Below are 22,851 nucleotides of genomic sequence, written 5' to 3'. Positions count from 1 at the left end.
TCCCACTCAGGGACCCACAAATAAGAAAACTGCCAACATATTTAGGTCAATGGGGAAGAAAAGAGGTGCAAAGTCTGTAAATTATTCAAAGGAGTTATTGATTCTTGCCTACCACCCCATTTGACTATACGCTCCCCCAGCACAGGGAATGTCTCAGTGTTGGTTCATCTTTGATTCCTCAGCACAGGGCCTGACATAAAGGGACTCAAGAAGGATTTTCAGAATGAATGCATGAAGAAACACTGTTTCCTGAATCCAGCCATGGCACAGCCATAATCCCAAGCTCCCTACCCTTCTCACCCCAATGTTTCATACCCTCTTCCTGAGAAAAACAGAGTGGAGACCACTGCAAAGGAAGAAATGAGGCCAACAGCCAGCCCCACAGCTCCGGCTAAGGTCTGGGAGGTTAGGGCAAGGACTTGTCTTTCATTTCATTCTGGACTCAAGCCTGGTATCCTAGGACACTGCAAGATGAATCAGGCCTAAACTGCTTAACACCCTCTGCCTCACACCTACCTCCTCTTCCCAAGTGGAATTAGGAGCATACTTGACAATTTTATCACCCTTGTTATGGGACTTCAAATTCATTCATGTTCATATGGAATCTCAGGAGGAAAGAGCTTTCAATGACAATGAGGTGAAAAAATGGACGAAACTTTGCAGATGAACATCCTCAATAGGAGAGTACCAGCTCCTATGGTTCCATGATTATTGGGGATGTTTCCCTGAATTGAGTTAAACACTTCTCTAGTGCATTGCACTAGGATTCCAGGTGGGTGAAAATGGTCAAGGAAATAAACGTGATCGATATACAGTATCTCAAGGTCAACAGTCTTTCCTGTAGAATTAGTGTGTCCTTGGATTGAATGTCATTTCTCAAGGATATGTCAATGTTTGAGGGAGAAATTCGGGATGTGGCTGGTTACATAAATACTCGTGTTACCTTGTTTAAGTTTTTTAACACAACCTTATGAGGTCATTGAAATGTAAATATGTCAATGCCAGATGAGGCTGTCATTGTCTACATTGCAAAGCCAATGTAAATTGGGTACTAATTTGGATCAAGGATTATATATATATATATAAACATCCCTATGTACAACTCAATCCCTGTGTCACTTTGGTGAGTGGTGAAGACAGAGAAGCCGCTGTGCTGTGAGAAGCTCAACTTGCAGATGCACCTGCCCTGGGGGTTGCTCTAGAGGAAGGGTGTCTCCCTTTGTGAGTTCCTGGGACTCCTGGATATTAAAGCATCATTAGAAAAGATCCCAGCCATGGTGATGATGATGATGATGATGATGATGGTGATGATGATGATGATAATGATGATGATGATGATGATGATGATAATGATGATGATGATGATGATGATGATGATGATAATGACAGGAATAGCTAAGTAACTCTTAGGCACCAGGAGCTGTTCTGAGCATTTTACAGGGCTCCTCATGTCACCTTCACAGCAACCCTATGGCAGTGGCTCTCAAACTTCAGCGTGCCTCAGAATCACCTGGAGGCTCCTGAAAACTCTTATACCTGAATCTATCCCCAAGTTTCTGATTCAGTATCTGGGCTGGGGTTCTAGAATTTGCCTTCTGATAAGTTCCCAAGGGATGCAGGCGCTACTGTCAGGGACCCCACACTGAGAACCACTGCCTAGGAGATGAGGGCTCTTCTATGTCCCATTTTACAAGAGAAGGTAATCATGGTAGAGGGGATACAGGATCAAGAGTGGGGTCAGGTTCCTTTCTAAAGTAAAGAAATAACTTAAGTGCACACCAGGCCAGCAGGGCTTAGAAAAGGAAGCTGGGATTTTGGGCCTTCACCTCCTCCCTCCCGAGGCTGCCTCACTTGCTTGGCAAACTGGACTCTGGGAGTCAGAGGACACCAGGAGAACTGGAATGTGAGCCCCCAGGCCACCAGGGTAAAGCCCCAAGGCTCCTCAACGCCAGTCTCTACAGTTCAATTATGTTGAGGCTCCGCTAGTGTCATTCTGAAAGCAGGAAAAGACAGGTGAGTCCCTGTTAAAAAATTATTCAGGCTGGGCGTGGTGGCTCATGCCTGTAATCCCAGCACGTTGGGAGGCCGAGGTGGGTGGATCACAAGGGCAAGAGATCGAGATCGTCCTGGTCAAGATGGTGAAACCCCGTCTCTACTAAAAGTACAAAAATTAGCTGGGTATGGTGGCACGTGTCTGTAGTCCCAGCTACTCGGGAGGCTGAGGCAGGAGAATCACTTGAACCCGGGAGGCGGAGGTTGCAGTGAGCTGAGATCACACCACTGCACTCCAGCCTGGGCGACAGTGAGACTCTGTCTCAAAAAAATATGTATATGTTATTAAATTATACCTGTTACAGAATGATAAGAAATAATTTATTTGGGTCCTTGAGGTAGGTATAGGGACCACGGCAAGGAAGTCTTGCAATGAGAAGGAGAGACTGGGCTCAACTCTGAATACAGCATGGGCAAGTAGGAAATTGTAGCCAAGGAAAAGGGTGGGGCGGGGGGGTCAGTGGATGGGAAATGACTATGTGGAAACATCAGGGGTAAGGGAGGACTCTGGCTAAACTCACCTAACAGGATTCTCACTGAGGACAAGCCAAGGCTATCTGACATCACCTGCAGGATGTGGGAGGCTGAGGAACCTGATCAGATATGGAGAATGGGGATTCTTGCTAAACTGACTTAGCAGGTTTCTTTGCTAAAACTGAAATTTCACAAGAAAGTGCATAGATGAGTCTAGCACAGCATTAAGAAGCCTGACTAAAGTCTGGTCCAACAAAACATTTTCCGTCACCACACAGAATGTATGCCGCGGGGAACAGGCTGGGCCTCAGCATCTTCCTACCCACCAGCTTCTGGGAGCGCATTTTGCCTTGTGCCTCCTGGGTGTCTCCTTGCTTGATCATGTCTAGGAGACAAAAGACTTGCACCTTATCATCTAGGGTAAATTCAGTGTCAGATTTTTAATCCTCAATCAGGTGACAATGCTTCAGTGACAATCTCAGGAATTAAAAAAATGAAGTTCATTCATTCACCAATTCTTTGTGTGTGTGTGGTTTAAGACAACTTATTTTGCTCATGATTTTGTGGATCGGAGCCCAGCCACATTTGATAAGATGGAGAAGTGAATTCCACCCTTTGAAGACAAGCAGGAGCATTGCTCTATGGAAGATCATACAGGCTGGAAGAGATTTCTGCAGCCATCTTCGGAGAATACAATATGCTACATTTGTTATTAAAGATTCTTCATCACTGCAGTGACTGAATCTTATTCTAATTAAAAACGTATCACCATCGATTTAATGAATTTCAGTTGCTGGAAACTTTAGAAACAATATTATAAACATCTTCATGATGAACATCATTCTAAATAAAACTATCTGCACCTCTGAAAATTTTTTATTATGTTAATTAAGGCAGAGCTACTAGATTATAAAGTTAAAACTACTGGATATAAATGGCCAACGTAATTCCCAGCAAAAACCTAATTGAATCTGCTTCATTTAAAAATATTTTACTCTTTGAAAGAAAAATATTCCCATCAACACAGCTTACAAATAAATGTGACAATTTTCATCTATTATTTTTACCAATAGTTTTTTAGATATGAGCAAAATTCCCACTAAAATTTGCATTACAGTTTAATTAAACCTATAAATGAACATAGGATGTACTGGCCCATCGTAAATATAAGTCTTGTGGTCCAGAAGTCTTTTACCCTGATCTTCTTTTATAATTACTGTGAGAAATGTATACTATTTGTAATTGAATTATTTCTAGCATTTTACACTTTTGTAATTGTTGAAGGAGGAGCTTTTTCCCCCATTATATGCTTAAGGTGACTATTGATGCATAATTGGAAAAGTGTATTTATGCAGGTTCAGACATCTTTCTAAATTCTTTTTTGTTCTAATAGCTTTTAATTGATTCTCTTAGGCTTTCTGGGTAGACAGTCATATTAACAGCAGGGAGCGATTGATACTTTTTTTTTCATCAGGTTAGATTGGGAAGAACTGATGGGCTTTTCTGTTTTTTTTACATTTTGAATTATTATGAATACATAATAGTTGTACATATTTATGGGGTGAATGCGATTTTTTTTCCAACTTTTATTTTGGATTCAGAAGGTAAATGTGCAGATTTGTTACCTGGGTATATTGCATGATCCTGACGTCTGGAGTACGAATGATGCAATCACCCAAATACTGAGCATAGTATCCAACAGTTAGTTGTTCAACCTTTGTTACCACCCCCCCCCCACTCCTCTAGGAGTCCCCAGTTTCTATTGTTGCCATGTTTATGACCACGAATACACAAAGTTTAGTTCCCATTTATAAGTGAGAACGTGTGGTAATTCCTGTATTAATTCACTTAGGATAATGGCCTCCAACTGCATCCATGTTACTGTAAAGGATGTGATCCTTTTTATGGCTGTATAGCATTCCATGATGTATATGTACTATATTTTCTGTATCCAATCCACCACTGATGGGCAACTAGGTTGATTTCATGGCTTTGCTATTGTGAATAGTGCTGCAATGAATGTGCGAATGCATGTGTCTTTTTTGTAGAATGATTTGTTTTCTTTTGGATATATATCCAGTAATAGGACTGCTGGTTCAAGTTGTAGTTCTGTTTTAAGTTCTTTGAGAAATCTCCAAACTGCTTTCCACAGTGGCTGAAATAATTTACAATCCCGCCAAGAGTACATAGGTGTTCCCTTTTCTCCATGGCCTCCCCAGTAGCTGTTATTCTTTTACTTTTTAATAAAAACCATTCTGCTGGTGGGAGATGGTATCTCATTGTGGTTTTGAATTGTATTTCTCTGATGATTAGTGATGTTGAGCATTTTTTCATGTTTTTTGGCCACTTGTATGTATTCTTTTGAGAAGTGTCTGTTCATGCCTTTCACCCATTTTTCCATGGGGTCATTGGTTTTTGCTTGTTGAGTTGTTTAAATTCCTTACAGAGTCAATATTAGACCTTTGTTAGATGTATAGTTTGTGTCGTACACCAATTCTAAAAACACACATAAACTTTTTTTTTTTTTCCACTTTAAGCTCAGGGGATTAGTGTGCAGGTTTGTTGCATGGGTAAATTTCATGTCACTGAGGCTTGGTTACAAATGATCCCCTCACCGTGGTAGTAAGTGGAGTACCCAACAGGCTGCCTTCCAATCAAGGTCCCCCTCTCAGTCTTCCACCACAAGTAGTCTTCAGTGTCATTGTTCCCATCTTTGTGTCCACGTGCATTCAATGTTTAGTCCCCACTTATAAGTGAGACCATGTGGTATTGGTAAAACATTCTTTTTAAAAATATTTGAGACCATGAAAAGAAAATAGAACTGAATAATCAAACATCCTCAATTCCTTATATGATCCCTTCAAAACCCCCAACCAGGGGAATCTCTCAATATAAACTTTGGAACTTTGTTAATCTCTTACTGCACTCTGGAGGTTTATACTTGTTTTTCTTGTGTCTTGTTTTTCTCCCCCTTCCCACGCTCAGCTCTGCAGCAATGGCTGTCTCTCTCTCTTGGTCTCTGTCTTGTCTCATTGTCCTCAAATCAGACATGCAGCTATGGTCCCAACCAATTCCAATTTCCCCCTCAAATCCACAGGATACACCGCGGACCCAGTTTCTACTGTTGAGAACTAACCCCGTTTCATTTTGGTGAGTCCATCCAATACCTCCACTTGCCCTGTGTTTCTCCAACCAGATCCCTGGCCTCTTCCACAGTCCTTAGGTAGATGCTTAAATATTTTTATTCTACCATGGTGGCTCTAGTTTCTCAGGGGGCAGTAAGGTGGCTTTTTAGGATTGGTCTAATCAGATCCTCATTTCTTTTCCCTTCCTAGATTTTGAAACATGAATCCTTCACTTCTCCTGGCTGACTTTTGCCTGAGATTAGCCTCAGCTACTCTAACAGCTTAGATGCACAGTGGAACCAGTGGAAGGCAAAGCACAAGAGATTATATGGCATGGTTGGTGGCACCTGAAACCATCCAAAGGGATGCCTGAGAGAATGGTCCTTGATGTTGGGAGATTATAGCCACAGAGTAGCTATTAGAGGCCAGCTCTTACCAATAACCTAATGCAATAACCTAAGGGCACTGATTATGAGCATGATATGGGCATACCCTCCTGTCATTTCTTGGCTTGGAGAACAGCTCCCAGAGGCATCAAGCCTTCCCTGGCCATAGTTTCTCTTCCATGTCTGTCTGCAGATTCACTTGGTGAGCATGAGTTGCATTTTAGGTAGAAATAAAGAGCATCAGTTACATGTTTGCCTCTACAGTGAAGAAGGATGGAGGAGAGCAGTGTGGGAGAAGAACATGAAGATGACTGAGCAGCACAATCAGGAATACAGCCAAGGGAAACAATTTCACAATGGCCATGAGTGCCTTTGGAGACATGGTGAGTGTGCTGTGGACTGCTGTGTGGACTCTGTGCTTCCTCTCCTCAGTTCTTTACTAAAATAATCTCTTACTTTTCAACATTTTATTTCCTTTTCCTTGAAGACCAGTGAAGAATTCAGGCAGGTGGTGAATGGCTTCCGATACCAGAAGCACAGGAAGGGGAAAGTGTTCCAGGAACCTCTGTTTCACGATATCCCCAAATCTGTGGATTGGAGAGAGAAAGGTTATGTGACTCCTGTGAAGGATCAGGTAAGATAGTGTCAGATTCAGACCTCCCATCTCCCCAGGAAAGCTACAAGGTGATCGACCTCTTTGCTTTAGTGGCGTGTAGAACAACTTGCTGTTCATAGTATTCAGATATATGAGCTGTTGTCAAAGTTTTGCTGTTTTCTTTGTGAATGACAGCTTTTTTCTTCTTTTTTTCCGGGTAAGTGTGCATCTTCTTATGCTTTTAGTGCAGCCGGGGCTCTGGAAGGACAGGTGTTCGGAAAACTGAGAAACTAGTTTTACTGAGTGTGCAGACCTGGTGGACTGCTCTAGGTTTCAAGGCAATGTTGGCTGCATTTTTGCAGAACCATTATTTTGCTTCCAGTATGTTGCCGACAATGGAGGCCTGGACTCTGAGGAATCCTATCCATATGAAGGAAAGGTCAGTGGAGTTCTTTGTCTTGCTGTCATTCCAACCCTGCTTTTGGAAAGTGGAACACTTTCAGAGATAACGACACTTTTTTCAGAACTCACATTTGAGATGGTAGAATCTATATCTGCAAACTGTCAGTGCTGTCATTATAAATTATTAGCCTTTGCACAGTTCTATGATTATGTGGTTAACATACAGCTGTTCTTGCTATATGTCAGCAAGAACATATAACATACAGAATAGCCAAACATAATAACATTGAGAATATACAAACTATTTTACATATAATACACATTTCTCCATTGTGAAAAAATTTCTTGTGAATCATAAGCCTAAGGTTCTCGTTCAAGAGACTTGAGCTAATGTTTAGTTTCAAGTCAACTAACAGCACTTCATTTCCTGGGAAATCCTAAGCTGCAAAGTGCTGAGCGTTGTGGTTCTAACTCATGTTGTCCAGAGGGAGGATGGTGGTAATCAAGTCTCTTCCCCCCTTAATTTTAAAAGGAAAAAGACTGTAGGTACAATCCTAAGTATTCTACTACTAATGACACTAGGTACATGCAAATACTCCCTATGGAAAAGAAGGCCCTAATGAAGGCTGTGGCAACTGTGGGACCCATCTCTGCTATTGTTTACGGACTTCTTGATTCCTTCTGGTCCTATAAAAAAAAGAAGGTAAGAGTTTTTGTTTGTAGACGTTGAGGAAGAAAAATTGAAAACCACATGACATACAAGCAGAATGGACTATTTGGTACAAAACATTCAATGTAAATATTTGGGTTCGTAGATTTCACATAGTTTATTTTATACATGCAATCTTTCTTTCTTTCTTTCTCTCTCTTTCTCTCTCTCTCCTTCTTTTCTTTCCTTTCTTTCTCCTTCCTTCCTTCCTTCCTTCCTTCCTTTCTTACTTTCTTTCTTTCTTTCTCTCTCTCTCTCTCTCTCTTTCTTTCTTGAGATGAAGTCTCGCTCTTGTCTCCCAGGCTGGAGTGCAATGGCACAATCTCAGCTCACTGCCACCTCCGCCTCCTGGGTTCAAGCGATTCTCCTGCCTCAGCCTCCTGAGTAGCTGGGATTACAGGTGCCCACCACCACGCCCGGCTAAGTACTTGCATTCATGGGGTTATGCTTAATGTGCCCATGAATGTACATACTTCATAACTCTTTATAAATTGTTGCTTATGGCTTGGCTCACACCTGTAATCCCAGTGCTTTGGAGACAGAAAGGCTTTGTGACTCCTGGGAAGGATCAGGTAAGATAGTGTCAGATTCAGACCTCCCATCTCCCCAGGAAAGCCAAGAGGTGATTGACCTCTTTGCTTTAGTGGTGTGTAGAACAACCTGCAGTTCATAGTATCCAGATATGTGAACTGTTGTCAAAGTTTTACTGTTTGCGGGTGGATCACCTGAGGTCAGGAGTTCAAGACCAGCCTGGCCAACATGGCGAAGCCCCATCTCTATTAAAAATACAAAACTTAGCCAGGTGTGGTGGCAAGTGCCTGTAATCCCAGCTACTCAGGAGTCTGAGACAGGAGAATCACTTGAACCCAGGAGGCAGAGGTTGCAGTGAGCCAAGATCGAGTAACTGTACTTTAGCTTGGGTGACAGAGTGAGACTCCACCTCAAAACAAAACAAAACAAAAATCATAATTCATATATTTAAAGACTTTTTTCGTGTTTATGCTTAAGTCTTTATTGGGCATCTCCTATGAGATGGTGCTGTGCTGGCCTTGAGGACATACAAATGAAGCATATACTCACGGCTTCTTCATCTGGAGCTCCTATTCCCACGTAAACAAGCAAATCAAAACCTGGCACAAATCCACGGGCAAGTGCAGCACTGCGCAGGCTCTAAAGGGAGGCGGGGACAGTCAGGGCACACACTAGGAAGGTGCTTCCCTCTAGGGGTCAGGGCCGGTCTAAGCAAGTGGCATCTGATCTCGATTTCAATAGTCCATAGCTGTCGTATGTTAGACAGGGCATGAGGGGGCAGTTTCTCTTTGTGCAGTATTATTTCAATTTTTGAGTAATGAGCATTCATTATTTTCATGGGATAACAGATTCAGAAAGTATGTAGTTCAAGAAAAAAGTTAAAGAATTGATGGAGGAGAAGGAGGAGGAGGAAGAGGGGGAGAAACAGAGGGTCCTCAGGTAACTTGATAAAGGCGAGTCTCTCATTTGGGGACTGATGTTCCTGAGATCTGTGCGGACGCTGGTCAGTGGGTCCATCACCCAGCAAAGGCCTGAGGAAGCACCACTGCCGAGCTGGACTCCAGGGCACTCCACGCTCATCTCAGTCACACAGAACGTCTCTGAGGATGGTGGCTGTTGGCTCCAACTTACCATTCCCAGCGAAGAGAAACAGGGAGGGGACTTTGCTAAGGGCTAAAGGAGGGATGGACAATGAGGAGACAAACCAGGACAGTGTTCTGATGAGACTGCTTTAGTGAGGATGCAGAGCAGTGATTCTGCTCAGAACTCCGGAACGCTTGCTCCCTTCCGCTGCCCCACTCCCCACAACCACGCACACTCCCCTCACCCCAACCCGGGCAGTATGTTGAGCTCTGAACAGACGTGCTCTTTCCCTGGCGCTTTATATTCTTTCCTCTTCAGTCACATTCAAGAGCAGTACAAATTGCGAATCACCGAGCACTCAGGGGTGTCCAATATAGGTAAAAAAAAAAAAGACCAAATTCTTGGCTTTGTGTCTGTAATTCTGAAAAAAGATTCCAGCAGCGACTTCCTGTTTCCATTACAGCATGGAAGGAGTTTGGAAGTTGTAACCATCTACTAACAAATAAAAACCTGAATAAATTTTAAAATCAACAACTCTTCTTAGATCCCTAAGACAAGCGAAGTCATGAAGCAGACCACTGCCCTAATACCTGGAGAGAGAAAGGAATACCGAGAATCACGGGGAATATCGCAACTCACGGGGGTGGAGACCGTGGCCAGGGGCCTCTGCAGGAACAAGCGCCTGGTAACAAAAACCAAGCTGTAACTGACAAACTGCCAGAGGCAGGGTGTGGACAAATCTCAGCATTAAAACTCAACCCTGGGTTCGATCCTGGCTTCAGTCCTGGGGGTGCCCTCAGGTTGCATAGCTTCAGTAGCTCCACCAGGCTCTCAAAGTGAAAACCTGAGAATTCCCTTATGATTCCTGCTGGGGACGGAAAAAGTAACAATTTTGGAATCCGCCAGAGCGTTCTGTTCTTCTTAACAAGGCCTACACTCAAGAGACACTGTTTTACCAAACTCTAACCTATTTGGGTTTTATCAAAGCTTAACCGACCTGAGGGGGGAAATAAGCAACTCCAGCCTGCTTTAGCCTTCCAGGTGGAGAAGGGTAGCACCCAACAACAGCCCACTTTGGCCACTCTCTTCTGTCTAAGGAGGGAAAAACTGAGAGGCACTTGTGAATTCCATAGTGCAGGGACACGGACTTGTTAACAAACTGCAACTCACAGGACTAAGGAGTGCTTCTCCTCCCTCTAAACCACACCACCACTTTCCTAAAGGGTCATTTATCAGAGCTCCTTTCACCGTACCTCAAGTTCCTCTTTCAAAAGAAAATTACAAGGCATTCTAAAAGGCCAAAAGTGAGGTAGGAAAGTAGGGTCTGGAGGCAGAAAACAAGGCCGATTCACACTTCAGCTATGACAGGAAATATCCTCTCCATAGGGTATAGATCAAGTAAATGACTTTGTAACTTTACTTCATCCTCTCCATTTGCACAGGGCATATGCCAAGTAACCAATGGAATCCTCTAGAGGGTATTTAAACTCCCCAAAATCTGTAACAGGGCCTCTGAGCCACTATGCTCAGGCCTGCTCCCACACTGTGGAGTGTACTATTATTTTCAATAAAACCCTTCATTCCTTCCTTGCTTCGTTTGTGGGTTTTGTCCAATTCTTTGTTGAAGACACCAAGAACCTGGACATCCTCCACCATTAACAAAAGCACAACTTGAAGAGACAGAACAAGCCTCAGAACAAGAATCAGATATGTCATGGGTGTCAGAACGATCAAACCAGGAACTTAAAATAGCTATGATTGCTATGCTAAGGGTTAATGGAAAAATTAACAAGTGAGAACACATGGAGAATGTAGAAAGAGAGATGAAAATTCTAAGAAAGAATGAAAAAGAAATAGCCTCTCAAACTGTAGGGTAAATTTGTTCTCTGAAGCTGCCTTATCTGCCTAAAGTCCGGACCTACCAAAGAGGAAAATAATTACCTTTGTTTCCCTCTCTGAGCTTTCATTAGCTGAGCTCATGTTAAGAGGAAAGAAACTGAAGTCTGTCGACAAACCTGGACGGAGTTTTGTCACAAACCACTGTCTGCCCTGCGGGCCCAACAGACTTTGTCCCAGACCACTGTATGTTCTTGAAGCCCATCGAACTCTCCCTGGCCATCGTTTATTGCCCCTCAGCAGAAATCCTCTTCTGCCCCCTCCCATAACCTGTTTTTCCAGGATCCAGGCCCTGACTTTGTAACCTCAAGAGAGCATATAAGCTTCTGCATCCCACTGGGGAGTTGCGTCTTCATTCTGAAGTCTCCGCGTATACATGTTAAACAAATTTGAATGCCTTTTCTCTAATTAATCTAACTAATTAAACTAATTAATGCCTTGTGTGAGTTGACTTTTTAGTGAAGCTTGGAAGGGTGAAGGAAAAGTTTTCCCTTTACTCCTACACTGGTATTATTCATCTTAAAGATGTTTTGGAAGATTAGTGTGCCCCGGTATCACTGAAACACTTTCTGAGATCATATTTTAAGATATGTCACCAAAGATTTTAGATAGAATGGTCAGAAAACACAGGAAAGTAACAGAGCATGTGACAAGCCCTTGAGACCTGGCTAGGACTGGTCACCAGTCACCTGAGGTGTTAGGACAGAGCAGAGATGGACAGATTAGGGATGCAGGGCCATAAACGGGACCTGGAGCCATGTCAACACACTGCCTGTGGTGAGCACTCTTCTATGCTTTGATGTAGGATTAAGGAACTTCTATACTTCTATGCCCTTGGGGTTTGTCAGCCAAACCAGTTCCCACGATCATTGCTTACTCTCTTGTTGTTTCTGTGTGTTGAGCTCCATATATGTGGGGACACACTGAAATAGGTCAATGATGGGCATAGTCTCTGGCTAAAACGTAAGCTTGCCAACCAGTGGCCCATCTAGGAAACTTTTGTTCTTCCCCTTCTCTTGCATATTCTCAGAAATGTAAAAAGCACATCAAAAATCACTTTCTTGGACTGACCATTGTGAGTGAACATTTGCCCTCAAACTCCAGTCTCTATGTCCTCACCTGTTCATAATTTGATGAAAAGCCATTGATTTGTTATACAAATGCAGACTCTGTAAATGTTTACCAGATAGAGCAATTAACCCACTAGCTCTCTGGTTTATAACCAATAATGTCCCCCATTCTCTCCACCTCCCCCTAGAGCAGTAAGCCTGCTGTTGCGGTGGCTTGGTTTCCTCCCATTAGTGCTTCCAATGAGTAACTTGCTCGTGGCTGTTTTCAACCATTCTCAGAGGACCTTACCCTTTGTCCTTCCAGCAGTTTTGTCTGTTGCTTCTCAATAATTTTTACATAAAAAATCAAATAAAACAAGTAAGCATTATAAAAAACAAAAATATAGATAAACAAGAAAAACAGGTGGGGGTGAACCCCCAAAGACTCACCCAAAATCTCACTGTACCTGTTTTTGGCTTCTTGAAACCAGTGGCCAACTGGGAACACACTGCTCACTTACGTGCCAAGCACCGCATTTACCTTGTCATGTATTATGGCATTTGATCATCAGGATAACCCTCATCCCCATTTTACAGATGAGTACGCTGAGGTTAGAGAGGTTACGGAGCTTGCCCAAGGGCACAGGGCTAGTCAGTGAGGAAGCCAGGATTTGATCTCAGGAGGTGGAACTCCGGACAAACCGGAATACAGTGCTGCAGGGGTGTATGGAACCTGGTACTGAGGGCTGGTAGTCACTAGGATTTTGCAGGAGCACCACAGGGAATGATTTATGCAAAACACGACCTTCTCCACAGTTCACAGGAGCAGCAACCAAGACACTACACCCCTTCCAAGGGACCCAGTTGGGAGCTCATTCCGCAACACGCAGTTCCCAACTCTCACCTGCTTCCATTCAAAACTTCCTCAAAAGCACTTCCTGTTTTCTGTGACTCTCCATTGAGTTTTACCCAATGAATGAGAGCCCCTTTACATGATTAGGCCCAGAAAGGCATTTAAAATGTAATAGTAGTCATGTCCCACTCCCCCTTAAGCCAAATAATTATCTCTTGAAGACACTTGCTCTGCAGGCTCTAAATTAACTGATGCCAAGTAGCCATAAAACGCCACACGCTCTATAGTTCCGCAATGTGTAGCCAGTCACTAACCAATGTTACTTCTGTAAACCAATGAGAATTCCTGACGAACAACTTTTGTAATTGCTCACTCTCCTGATTAAACCTTTTGTTTTTCTTTAAAAACTCAGGCCTCTCTTTTGTTCTCTTGAGCACTCCCCAAAGAAACTTGGAAGTGTGTTCCTGGCTGGAGTCCTCAACCCTTCTTTAACTAGATTCTGGCTTTTCGATTATTTCAGGTTGGTAGGAACCACCAGCCACCCCTTTCTCTAGCAGAAGATTTCCCCACATCTGAGTTATTTCACCTGGAGCAGGTGCTGGAGCAGGTGGGATGGAAGGGAGAGGAGAGTATCAGATTCTGACCCCTGCCCTGTAACTGCAGACCTGTGGTGTATATAATGCAAGGGGAACGATGCATTTTTTAAAAATCTTTTTTGTGTTCTCTTTACAGGGACATTTCCCCTCTATCGCCAGGGGTATTGTTATCTCACAGACTATGGATTTTAACAACAGGAATGCAAAGAAAAGAAAGAATCGGTGTTCAGCCTTAGACCTCCCGAACAGAATTTCTGAATTGACAATGGTCCAGAAAGTGAAGACTGAAGAGAAAGGAAAAGGTTTTTAAATTGCAGGACCCAATCTAAAAGGCTACTGTATGAACCTAGAGCAGTGGTCCCCAACCTTTTTGGCACCAGGGACTGGTTTTGTGGAAGACATTTCCACAGGTATGATGCCAGTAGGTGATAGGCAGTTTTCAGCTTCATTATAATCTTATGTGACCACCATTGGCCATGATATATGTGGTCTGTCCTTGACTGACATGTCATTATGCAGTTCACGCCTGTATATAGCATCATTTTGTTGAGATATACTTTATGTAACATAAAACTCATCATCTTAAAGTATTTGGTGGTTTCTAGTGTATTCATTATCTTAAGCAACTATTACCACATCTAACTCCAGAACATTTTCCTCACCCCAAAAATAAGTCCTGTATTTATTAATCAGTGTCTGAGTCTGTTTTCTGTTGTTTACAGCAGAATATCTGACACTGGGTCATTCCTAACAAAACAAAATTTATTTCCTACAGCTCTGGAGACTGGAAAGTCCAAGGTCACAAGAGGTGCATCTGGTGAGAGCCTTCTTGCTGGTGGGGACTCTCTGCAGAGTCCCGAGATGGCACAGGTCATCACATGGTGAAGGGGCTGAGTGTGCTAACATGCTAGCTCAGCTCTGTCTTTCTCTTCTTATTAAAATACCAGTTTCATTCCCATGATAACCCATTAATCTATTAACCCACGAATGGATTAATCCATTCTTGAGGACAGAGCCCTCATGATCCTATCATCCCTAAAATGGCCCATCTTTCAATGCTGCCGTATGGGGGATTAAATTTCAACATGAATTTAGGAGAAAAAATTCAAACCATAGCCCACAGTTAGTTCCAATTCCCTCTACCTTCATTTGCATAATCTATTTTCTGCTTCTGTAGATTTCACTATTCTGGGCCTTTCATGTAAACGGAATCATAAAATATGTGATCTTTTGTGTCTGGCTGCTTTTATGTAGCATCATGTTTTCAGGGCTTGTTCACATTATAACATGTATCAGTACTTCATTCCTGGCTAAAAATACTGCATGGCATGAATACACTGTATGTATTCCATTGTATGAATATTAATCCATTCATCAATTGATGAACATTTGATTGCTTTCACTTTTCTGGCTATAATGAATTATGTGCTAGGAACACCTGTGCATACATTTTTGCATTAACATACGCTTATCAATTTCTTGGGTATAGTCATAGGAGGGGAATTGGTATATGTGTAACTTTTGAAGAAACTACCAGATTGCTATCCACAGTGGCTATGCCATTTTACCTTCCCACGTAACTGATGAAAGGCAAGAAAATTGGATACTTGTCTGAACTTTCATTTCTATTTTACTTCTTCGGTTTTTCTTTTGGATTGTAGAAGTGAAAATTATGTATGCCTTGTTTCTAATTTATTATTTTGATTGAGATGGATAAGATAGTGAAAAATAATATTTTGTTGGAAATACTAAGCTTTGATAACTAAAATTACAGAATATTTGAAAGCTTCTATTTTAAAACCTTTCTACATTACAGTCCTGTCTGCATTAAAAGATTCAGTGGAAAAATGAGAAACCAATAGAAGCAACATCAGTATACTTTGATCCAATGTACTGTCCAATTTATATTGGCTTTGGAATGTAGATAATTTCATCCTCATCTTTGGTAAGCATAAACTTTTGGCTAATGACATACCATCTCCAAGCCTTAGTTTTATGTATTAGAAAATGTAAATAATTCCAGTGACCTCATAAGGTTGTGTTAAGAATTAATTGAGATAATATGTGTATTAATATACCAGTCATATCCATGAATCCTCTCTCAGAAATGGACATATTCTTGAGAAATGACATGAAATCCAAAGGCACACAAATGCTGCAACAAATGCTGTTGACGTTGAGATACTGTATATTGACCATGTTTATTGTTTGACCATTCCTACTCATCTAAAATCCTACTGTAATGCACTAGGGAGGTGTTTAACTCGATTCAGGGAAATATCCACAAATATCATAAACCAAAAGAGCTGATTCCCTCTCATTCAGGAAGGTCCCCTGCCAGGTTTCTTCCATTTCTTAACTTCATTGTCCTCAAAAGCTTTCTTATCGGGAATTCTACATGGAACCATGAATGAATTTGAAGTCTTGCGAGAAGGGTAATAGAACTGTCAAATATTCTCCCAATTCCACTAGAGAAGAGAGGGTAGGGGTGAAGCAGAGGGTCTTGATCAGTTTAGGCCTGATTCATTTGACACTGGCGGAGGAGACCAGGTTTTGAATGATTAAGCCTTGCCCTAACCGCTAGCCCTTAGCCAGAGCTGTGGAACTGGGTGTTGACCCCATTTCCTCCTTTGCAGTCTCCACTCTGTTCCACCCAGGAATAGGGGATGAAATGCTGGGGTGAAAAGGGCAGGGAATTTGTGATCATGGCAGCACCATGGCTGAATTCAGGCAACAGTGTTTTTACATTCATTCATTCTGAAAAATTTTATTGAGTCTCTTTAAGTCAGGTCTTGTGCTGAGGAATCAATGATGAACCAATACTGAGACATTCCCTGTGCTGGGGGAGCTTACAGTCAAATTGGGCGGTAGGTGGGAATCAATTTCCGCTTTGAATGACGTATAAACTTTGCACCTCCTTTCCTCCCCGTTGAACGAATGTTCTGGGCAGTTTTTTCATTTGTGGGTCCCTGAGTGGTGAGGTTTCCATGTCGCCATTTCATCCCCCTAATAGAGGGAATCTGAGAAAGTGTGGCTACCTCCAGATTTCATAAGAAAAAAGAAGTCTTGAAAGACTTTACATAGAAGTTCACACATTGTCTCAAAAGACATTTGACCAGGGCTACCTGGTGCCCTTCATCATTGATGGAATGTGCCTCACTGACTCAGGGGTTTCTGTCCTAATCAGGAGGGGCCACCATCTGTCATCTGGCTCTGCTCTAGCTCAGCCTGTGGTAACCTGGTGTCCGGTCTCCATTTCCAAGAAGTTACATCACTGCACTGTGGAACTGCAGGCGCCAGCACAATGAGTCCTGATGGAGAGCTCCAAATCAAGGGCTGATGTTCCCACTCAGGGAGAACAGGTCACCACAAGAATGGTGCAGCTATTAGAAATCTGCAGCTTTTGAAGTGTCAATTCAAACACTATCACCACTTTAGTGTTCTTTCTCAGGAAGCACAACATCCATGTTAACAGAATGAGTGAAGAATCCATCTTCTGTCTGCCATCAAAAGTTACAGCAAAATGTCTAGGATCATAAGTGGCATCAAGGAATATAAACTCTTCTATTTTATTTATTTACTTGTATTTTTTGAATTATGGTTTTACTCTTTCATTCCAGCTGGAATGCAGTGGTGCAACCATGGCTCACCACAGACTCAAACTCCTGGCCTCATGTGATCTTCCCACCTTAGCCTCCCAAAGTGCTTGGATTATAGGAGTGAGCTACTGCAAAACTCTTCTATTTTAGATCTAAATACTGTACCATGGACATCTTTCTTTGTCAATACATTTAGCGTTTCCATTGTTGACCCTATTGTAAATCATTTAACAATCTCCTTTTCTCTTATTGATGAGTATTTCAACTTTTTTATGTTTCATGTACAAATAATACTGTACTTTATATCTTTGCATGTGTATCTTTATAGAGATGTGCAAATAGTACTATAAAACTAATTTTTTGAAATGCATCTACTTGCTGAAAAAATGTGATTTCATTGTGTGCTCCTACCTGTAGTGAATTAGCATGTGCATTTCTTCACAACTTACTAATTAACTCATTTTATAAGCAAAATGTGATGTAATTTGTTGCTGTAATTTCCATGTCCTTTGCAGGGAGAGTTCTAATTTCAACTTTATTATTATCATTATTTCAAGATATTATTATTTCTCCACCACGTTAATCATCAGTATGATCATTACCACAAATAATAGATGCTAACAATAGTCACCCTGCATTAAGAACAGCCTACATTAAGAACCTACATCCCATGCACTTTCCACACAGACTTGATTTGATTCCATTCACTCCTCACAACAACCATGAGAAGAAAGAATCATGAAGCAATTGTATAATTGAAACATAAAGAGAAAGTTACTTGTGTGCCCTTGGTCAAGTAATTTGAACAGTCTGTGCTTCTGATCTTCTAATAGAAAAATATAAATAATAGTATATTCATTATCTACTACATGGGGATGTGTCAGAAATTAAAGTACTGTGTATCTGCAAGGCATTTTATGCCACCTGTGAATTGTTCATTGATTATATAGTGTGTCTCATGTTTCAATGCGCTGGGAAGGATGGATTATAAGGGAAAGACGGAGAAAATGCAGAATTTGGTGCAGGGTTTCCAGTGGAAAAGACATCTTGTTTCCCAAGCAACAATGGTCACATACTGAAGACAGACAACCTGCCTCTGAACTGGAGAACCCTACTGAAATCTTAGAGGAAGCTTGAGATTTTCCTCGCACAGGTGTTTACTATTCAAGTTGGCACAAATGGGTTTTGTTAAAACCCATTTTCTTTCTATTCTGCCTCTATCTGGTGCAAGATAGAACTGAAGAGGATATAAAGCAGCAAGGTGCAATTTGAAATCAGAATGGCAACAATGGAAGAAAATGGTCTTGGTTCAACCCAATGCTCACCTGAAATCACTTTTATTAAGGATGACCAACTGGAACAAAATTGTATATTAGTCTTCTCATGATAATTTCAAGTGTGTTTTGATTTGAGAATTTCTTTATGAAAGTCTTCAAAAATCCCACCTCTTAATCCATGGGATTTTCTCTGGAGTCTGAAAATTCCCCAAATCTTTGGAGACTTGATGGTTGTTCACTGGTCAAGGGCTCTATAAAAGTTTTCTGGGGAGCTTGACTCAGTGGTCAACAAAGGCCCTTGCAAGTCTTCAGTCTGATTCTGGGATCCCCAAGGAGACCTGGAGCCTTTCTCAACATCTTTTGATTGGAAAGAGCATGTGCTTCATCCTCTGTTGCAACAGAAATAGCCATTGTGAAACTCCATGGTGAGGTGCAATGAGTTTATTCGACCATGTGTGGGCTGGATAGGCTCAGATTTACAGGTATGTTTGAGCTCTGTTTCATACTCAAATGTACAGATCTAACAGGTGACTGGATCAGTTGTACTCTTCATCTTCCTTGTATTCTGGGAAGCATGAATTGCAGTGTCATCTTATCGAGGATGTTCTGCACATGCTAAGTGGTGGGGACGAGGATCACAATGAAGACAACTGGCCCCATGACATGAGGAATCATCTGGCTGGAGAGGCCCAGGTGTAGCAGTTATGGGATGTTACTTCACCAAATAGGTGATGTTTCACACCTCAGGGTAACAGAACATTTTGCCTGTCAGTGCCTAGCCACTGTTTACAATCAGAGCCAAAAAGGCTTCTCCGAAGCGTAAGAAACTTTTGGGAAACATGGCCCCTGTGGGCAGACACTTCATGTTAGAGACACAGCTGCTTGCCTTGGTTTAGGCTGCTACCAAAACTCCCTCCATGTTGGTAATCAAAGCAAAACAGAGATGGAGCCAGAGCCTGAATCAGATCATAAAACAAACGAACTAATTCACAAGAGTCTTAGCACTTCAGTGGTGGTGTTCCCACCCTCCTGTGGAAAGGTCTGGACATGTTAACATAAACTGGCTGTGGAGTAGGCAAGAGTGCTGGTTAGCTTTTCATTGATTGATACGGCATTGCTGACATTTGACTACTTTTCACCTTCAAAATAGCCATTTCAAGTCATTCAGTGTAATACTAGGTTTAAGTTTCATTTTACTCCAAATGTGTCTATATGCACATAGATAAATGCTAAAACAAAAACAAGCAAATTCCTAATATTTCCTTCCTGGAAAACTCATCATTACTCTTTTGTAACCTTTCATTTTCAGTCTAGGTGAGGAAAAAATGAGCACTTTATGAGCTTTCTGAAAATTAAGATTTATTTTGAAATGTCAACATTAACATAAAAGGCTAACTTAAAACAAGAAAAAAATTAGTTAAAAATTAGAATTTTGGACATAAGGGATTTTTTTTTCTATAGAGGCCAAAATCTGACACTTACATATATTTCTCTGGGCAACCAGACTCTACTGTTTCAGATCAGGGTGTAACTGGCGGCCAAATCTGCTCCATGGATAGGTGCACCATTGTGACCACCTTTCAGAATCTGATTTTTTTTTTTTTTTTTAGGTAAGGAGTGTACCCTTCAGTTAGCAAGGGTACACTCACTGCCTTTCCAGACTCCCGTCAGCATTCGTGGGCACTTTCCTGCAGCCCCTAGCCCCCCACCACCACCATTTCCATTTTCCACCTCTGTCTTAGATGACATTGATGTCTCATGGCTCCTCCTGTGATGTGATGAAATCTTCGGAGTTGAGGACTGAGGAGGGGAAGCCATGCTCCCTCCATGGAGTCCAGCTAGGGCCTTCTTTGTTCTCAGATGTGAGCATCAAGAGAGGCACACCAGGAGCAGAAGCTGAGCCCTCTTAGGGCCCATGAGATGCAAGGCAAGTCAAGATCTCTTTCTATCTCAAACTGTTGACTTTTTCAAAAGTGTAGAAGTTGCTGATATTTAGGGTTGGTGAGAGTGTGCAGGAATGGGTCCTCTTGTTTACTGTTATAAAGGGATGCGATATTCTTGTCTTTGGACTTGGAATTGCTCATCATTTTTAAGGGAAACATTCCCAGCCCTATCAAATCCATTTCCATCTCATAAAAATAGTCATAGAAGTATAAATATTAAATACATCACATATTTACAGATTTTTAAATAAATCCAAGTGTTTATCAATAGGAAAATTTTAATTATGATTCCATCGGTATAAACATGGAAATGTATCCTTCATATACCACTGAGAGCAAAAAGCAAATTCCAGAACAATGTGCATAGTATGATCCCATTAAAAGCCAAAATAGGATAAAATAACTATGTCTATGTATTTAATAGGTGAACATAGGTTCATACTCAGAGAAAGCCCAGAGGCATATGTGTTAAAATAGTAACCATTATCTTTCCAATGGGAAGGAATGGGAACAGTGTTGGAAACACTGACTTTTACTTTATGTTTTATTTTGTGAATCAGTTTTTTTATTTGAGCAAAAATTTTTTATAATAGAAAATAAAGTCACATAATTTAAACCCCTATCTCCCAAATACAGGAAGGTGGACAGTAAAAACTTTTTATCCACTTCAGTCCCCAGCCCACCCATACAACATCTATTGTTAGTTTTTTTTATTATTTGTGTGTCTGTGAGAGAGAGAGACATGGAGGCTTGCTCTTGTTGCCCAGGTTTGAGTGCAATGGAGTGATCTTGGCTCACTGCAACCTCCGCCTTCGGGACTCAAGTGATTCTTCTGCCTTAACCTCCTGAGTAGCTGGGATTACAGTGTGCGCCACCACACCTGGCTAATTTTTTGTATTTTTTGTATTTGTAATTTAGTAAAAATTTGTATTTTTAGTATTTTGTATTTTGTATTTTTAGTACAGACGGGGTTTCACCATGTTAGCCAGGTTGGTCTCAAACTCCTGACCTCAGATGATCCGCCCGCCTTGGCCTCTCAAAGTGCTGGGATCTATTGTTAGCTTCTTAGTGTCCTTCTAGAATTTATTTATGCACCTGAGGACAAATACAGATATGCTTTCTTGTTCTCTCTTTTTCTTTTCCACAAAAAGTAGAACATTGCTTGCTGGCTGACATTTTATTTTTTCCTTCATATATGTTACTTTTTTCTTGTTTGGAAATTTTTTTTTTTACAGTGGTCTCTATTTCTTTAAAATTAAAATAAATGAGAAGTGTTGGATCTTAGGTGGGAAAGAGTTGCAGCTGTAGGGAGAGGCTACTCCACTTTCAGAAATGTGATAGGGCCACATCCAGCAGTTGGGAAGCCAAGCAATATTTCAAAAGTTGAAACAAAAATAGTTATTCAAGCTGAGAAGGACATACCAGTAGATAATGAATTTGCTCTCTGTGTATTGATTTTGCCCTACTTAGAAACATCATTCCCCACCTCCAGGCAGCCGGTCCTGCCTCCTTTTCCTGAAACACCTTTGTCAAAGCTCTCCCGTGCTCTGTCTTCACATCTGCCCTTAATCACCGCAGGCACCCACAGCACAGGGACAGGGCAGGGGAGGATGTGGCAGAGGCAGTGCTGGGAGGGACCAGCCATTCCTTGGCTTCCAGCTGTGGGGTCTCGGGCAGGTTGCACACCTCCCCTTAGCCTGTTTCATCCCTCAGGAAATGGGGATAACATTTCCTCACAGGATCGTTGTGAAGAATAAATGAGATATGTAAACATTTGCATGTAGTAGGGCTAACTTTTTTTTTTTTTTTGTGGAGTCTCACTCTGTCACCACCCAGGCTGGAGTGCAGTGGTGCGATCTCAGTTCACTGCAACCTCCGCCTCCCAGGTTCAAGTGATTCTCCTGCCTCCGCCTCCTGAGTAGCTGGGACTACAGGTGCATGCCACCACACCCGGCTAATTTTTGTATTTTCATCATGCCCAGCTAATTTTTGTATTTTCAGTAGAGATGGGTTTCACCATGTTGCCCAGGATGGTCTCCCTCTTCTGACCTCGTGATCCACCTGCCTCAGTTTCCCAAAGTGCTGAGATTACAGTCGTGAGCCACCGCGCCTGGCCAGTAGGGCTAATCTTATACCATTTTATTATGGGGTCAAAGACAGAATCTTTCCAGAGGTCTTGGTTATTTAAGAAAATATTTATTCAAGGATTTGATGCACAGGTAATCTCACTTATTTCTTCCTTCCCGTGAGCCAGGTTACCAAATTGTTGAAATTAATTATA

The 22,851-nt window shown here is 41.8% G+C and overlaps 1 protein-coding gene across 1 annotated transcript; it reads left to right on the top strand.

The window, feature by feature from the left end:
• Positions 1-6,338: 6,338 nt before the first annotated feature.
• LOC105535951 (putative inactive cathepsin L-like protein CTSL3P) lies at positions 6,339-19,326 on the top strand. The gene is given in 7 exon segments (XM_011975200.1): positions 6,339-6,382; positions 6,384-6,420; positions 6,525-6,671; positions 6,878-7,071; positions 14,527-14,554; positions 14,556-14,621; positions 19,168-19,326. Coding segments are annotated over 7 exon segments (675 nt in total).
• The last annotated feature ends 3,525 nt before the right edge of the window (positions 19,327-22,851 follow it).

Source organism: Mandrillus leucophaeus, unplaced genomic scaffold (assembly GCF_000951045.1).
Source record: "Mandrillus leucophaeus isolate KB7577 unplaced genomic scaffold, Mleu.le_1.0 Scaffold152, whole genome shotgun sequence".
Classification (NCBI taxonomy): Eukaryota; Metazoa; Chordata; class Mammalia; order Primates; family Cercopithecidae; genus Mandrillus; species Mandrillus leucophaeus.
Note: the sequence above shows the minus strand (reverse complement) of the source record. Positions and strands in the feature narration are given on the sequence as shown.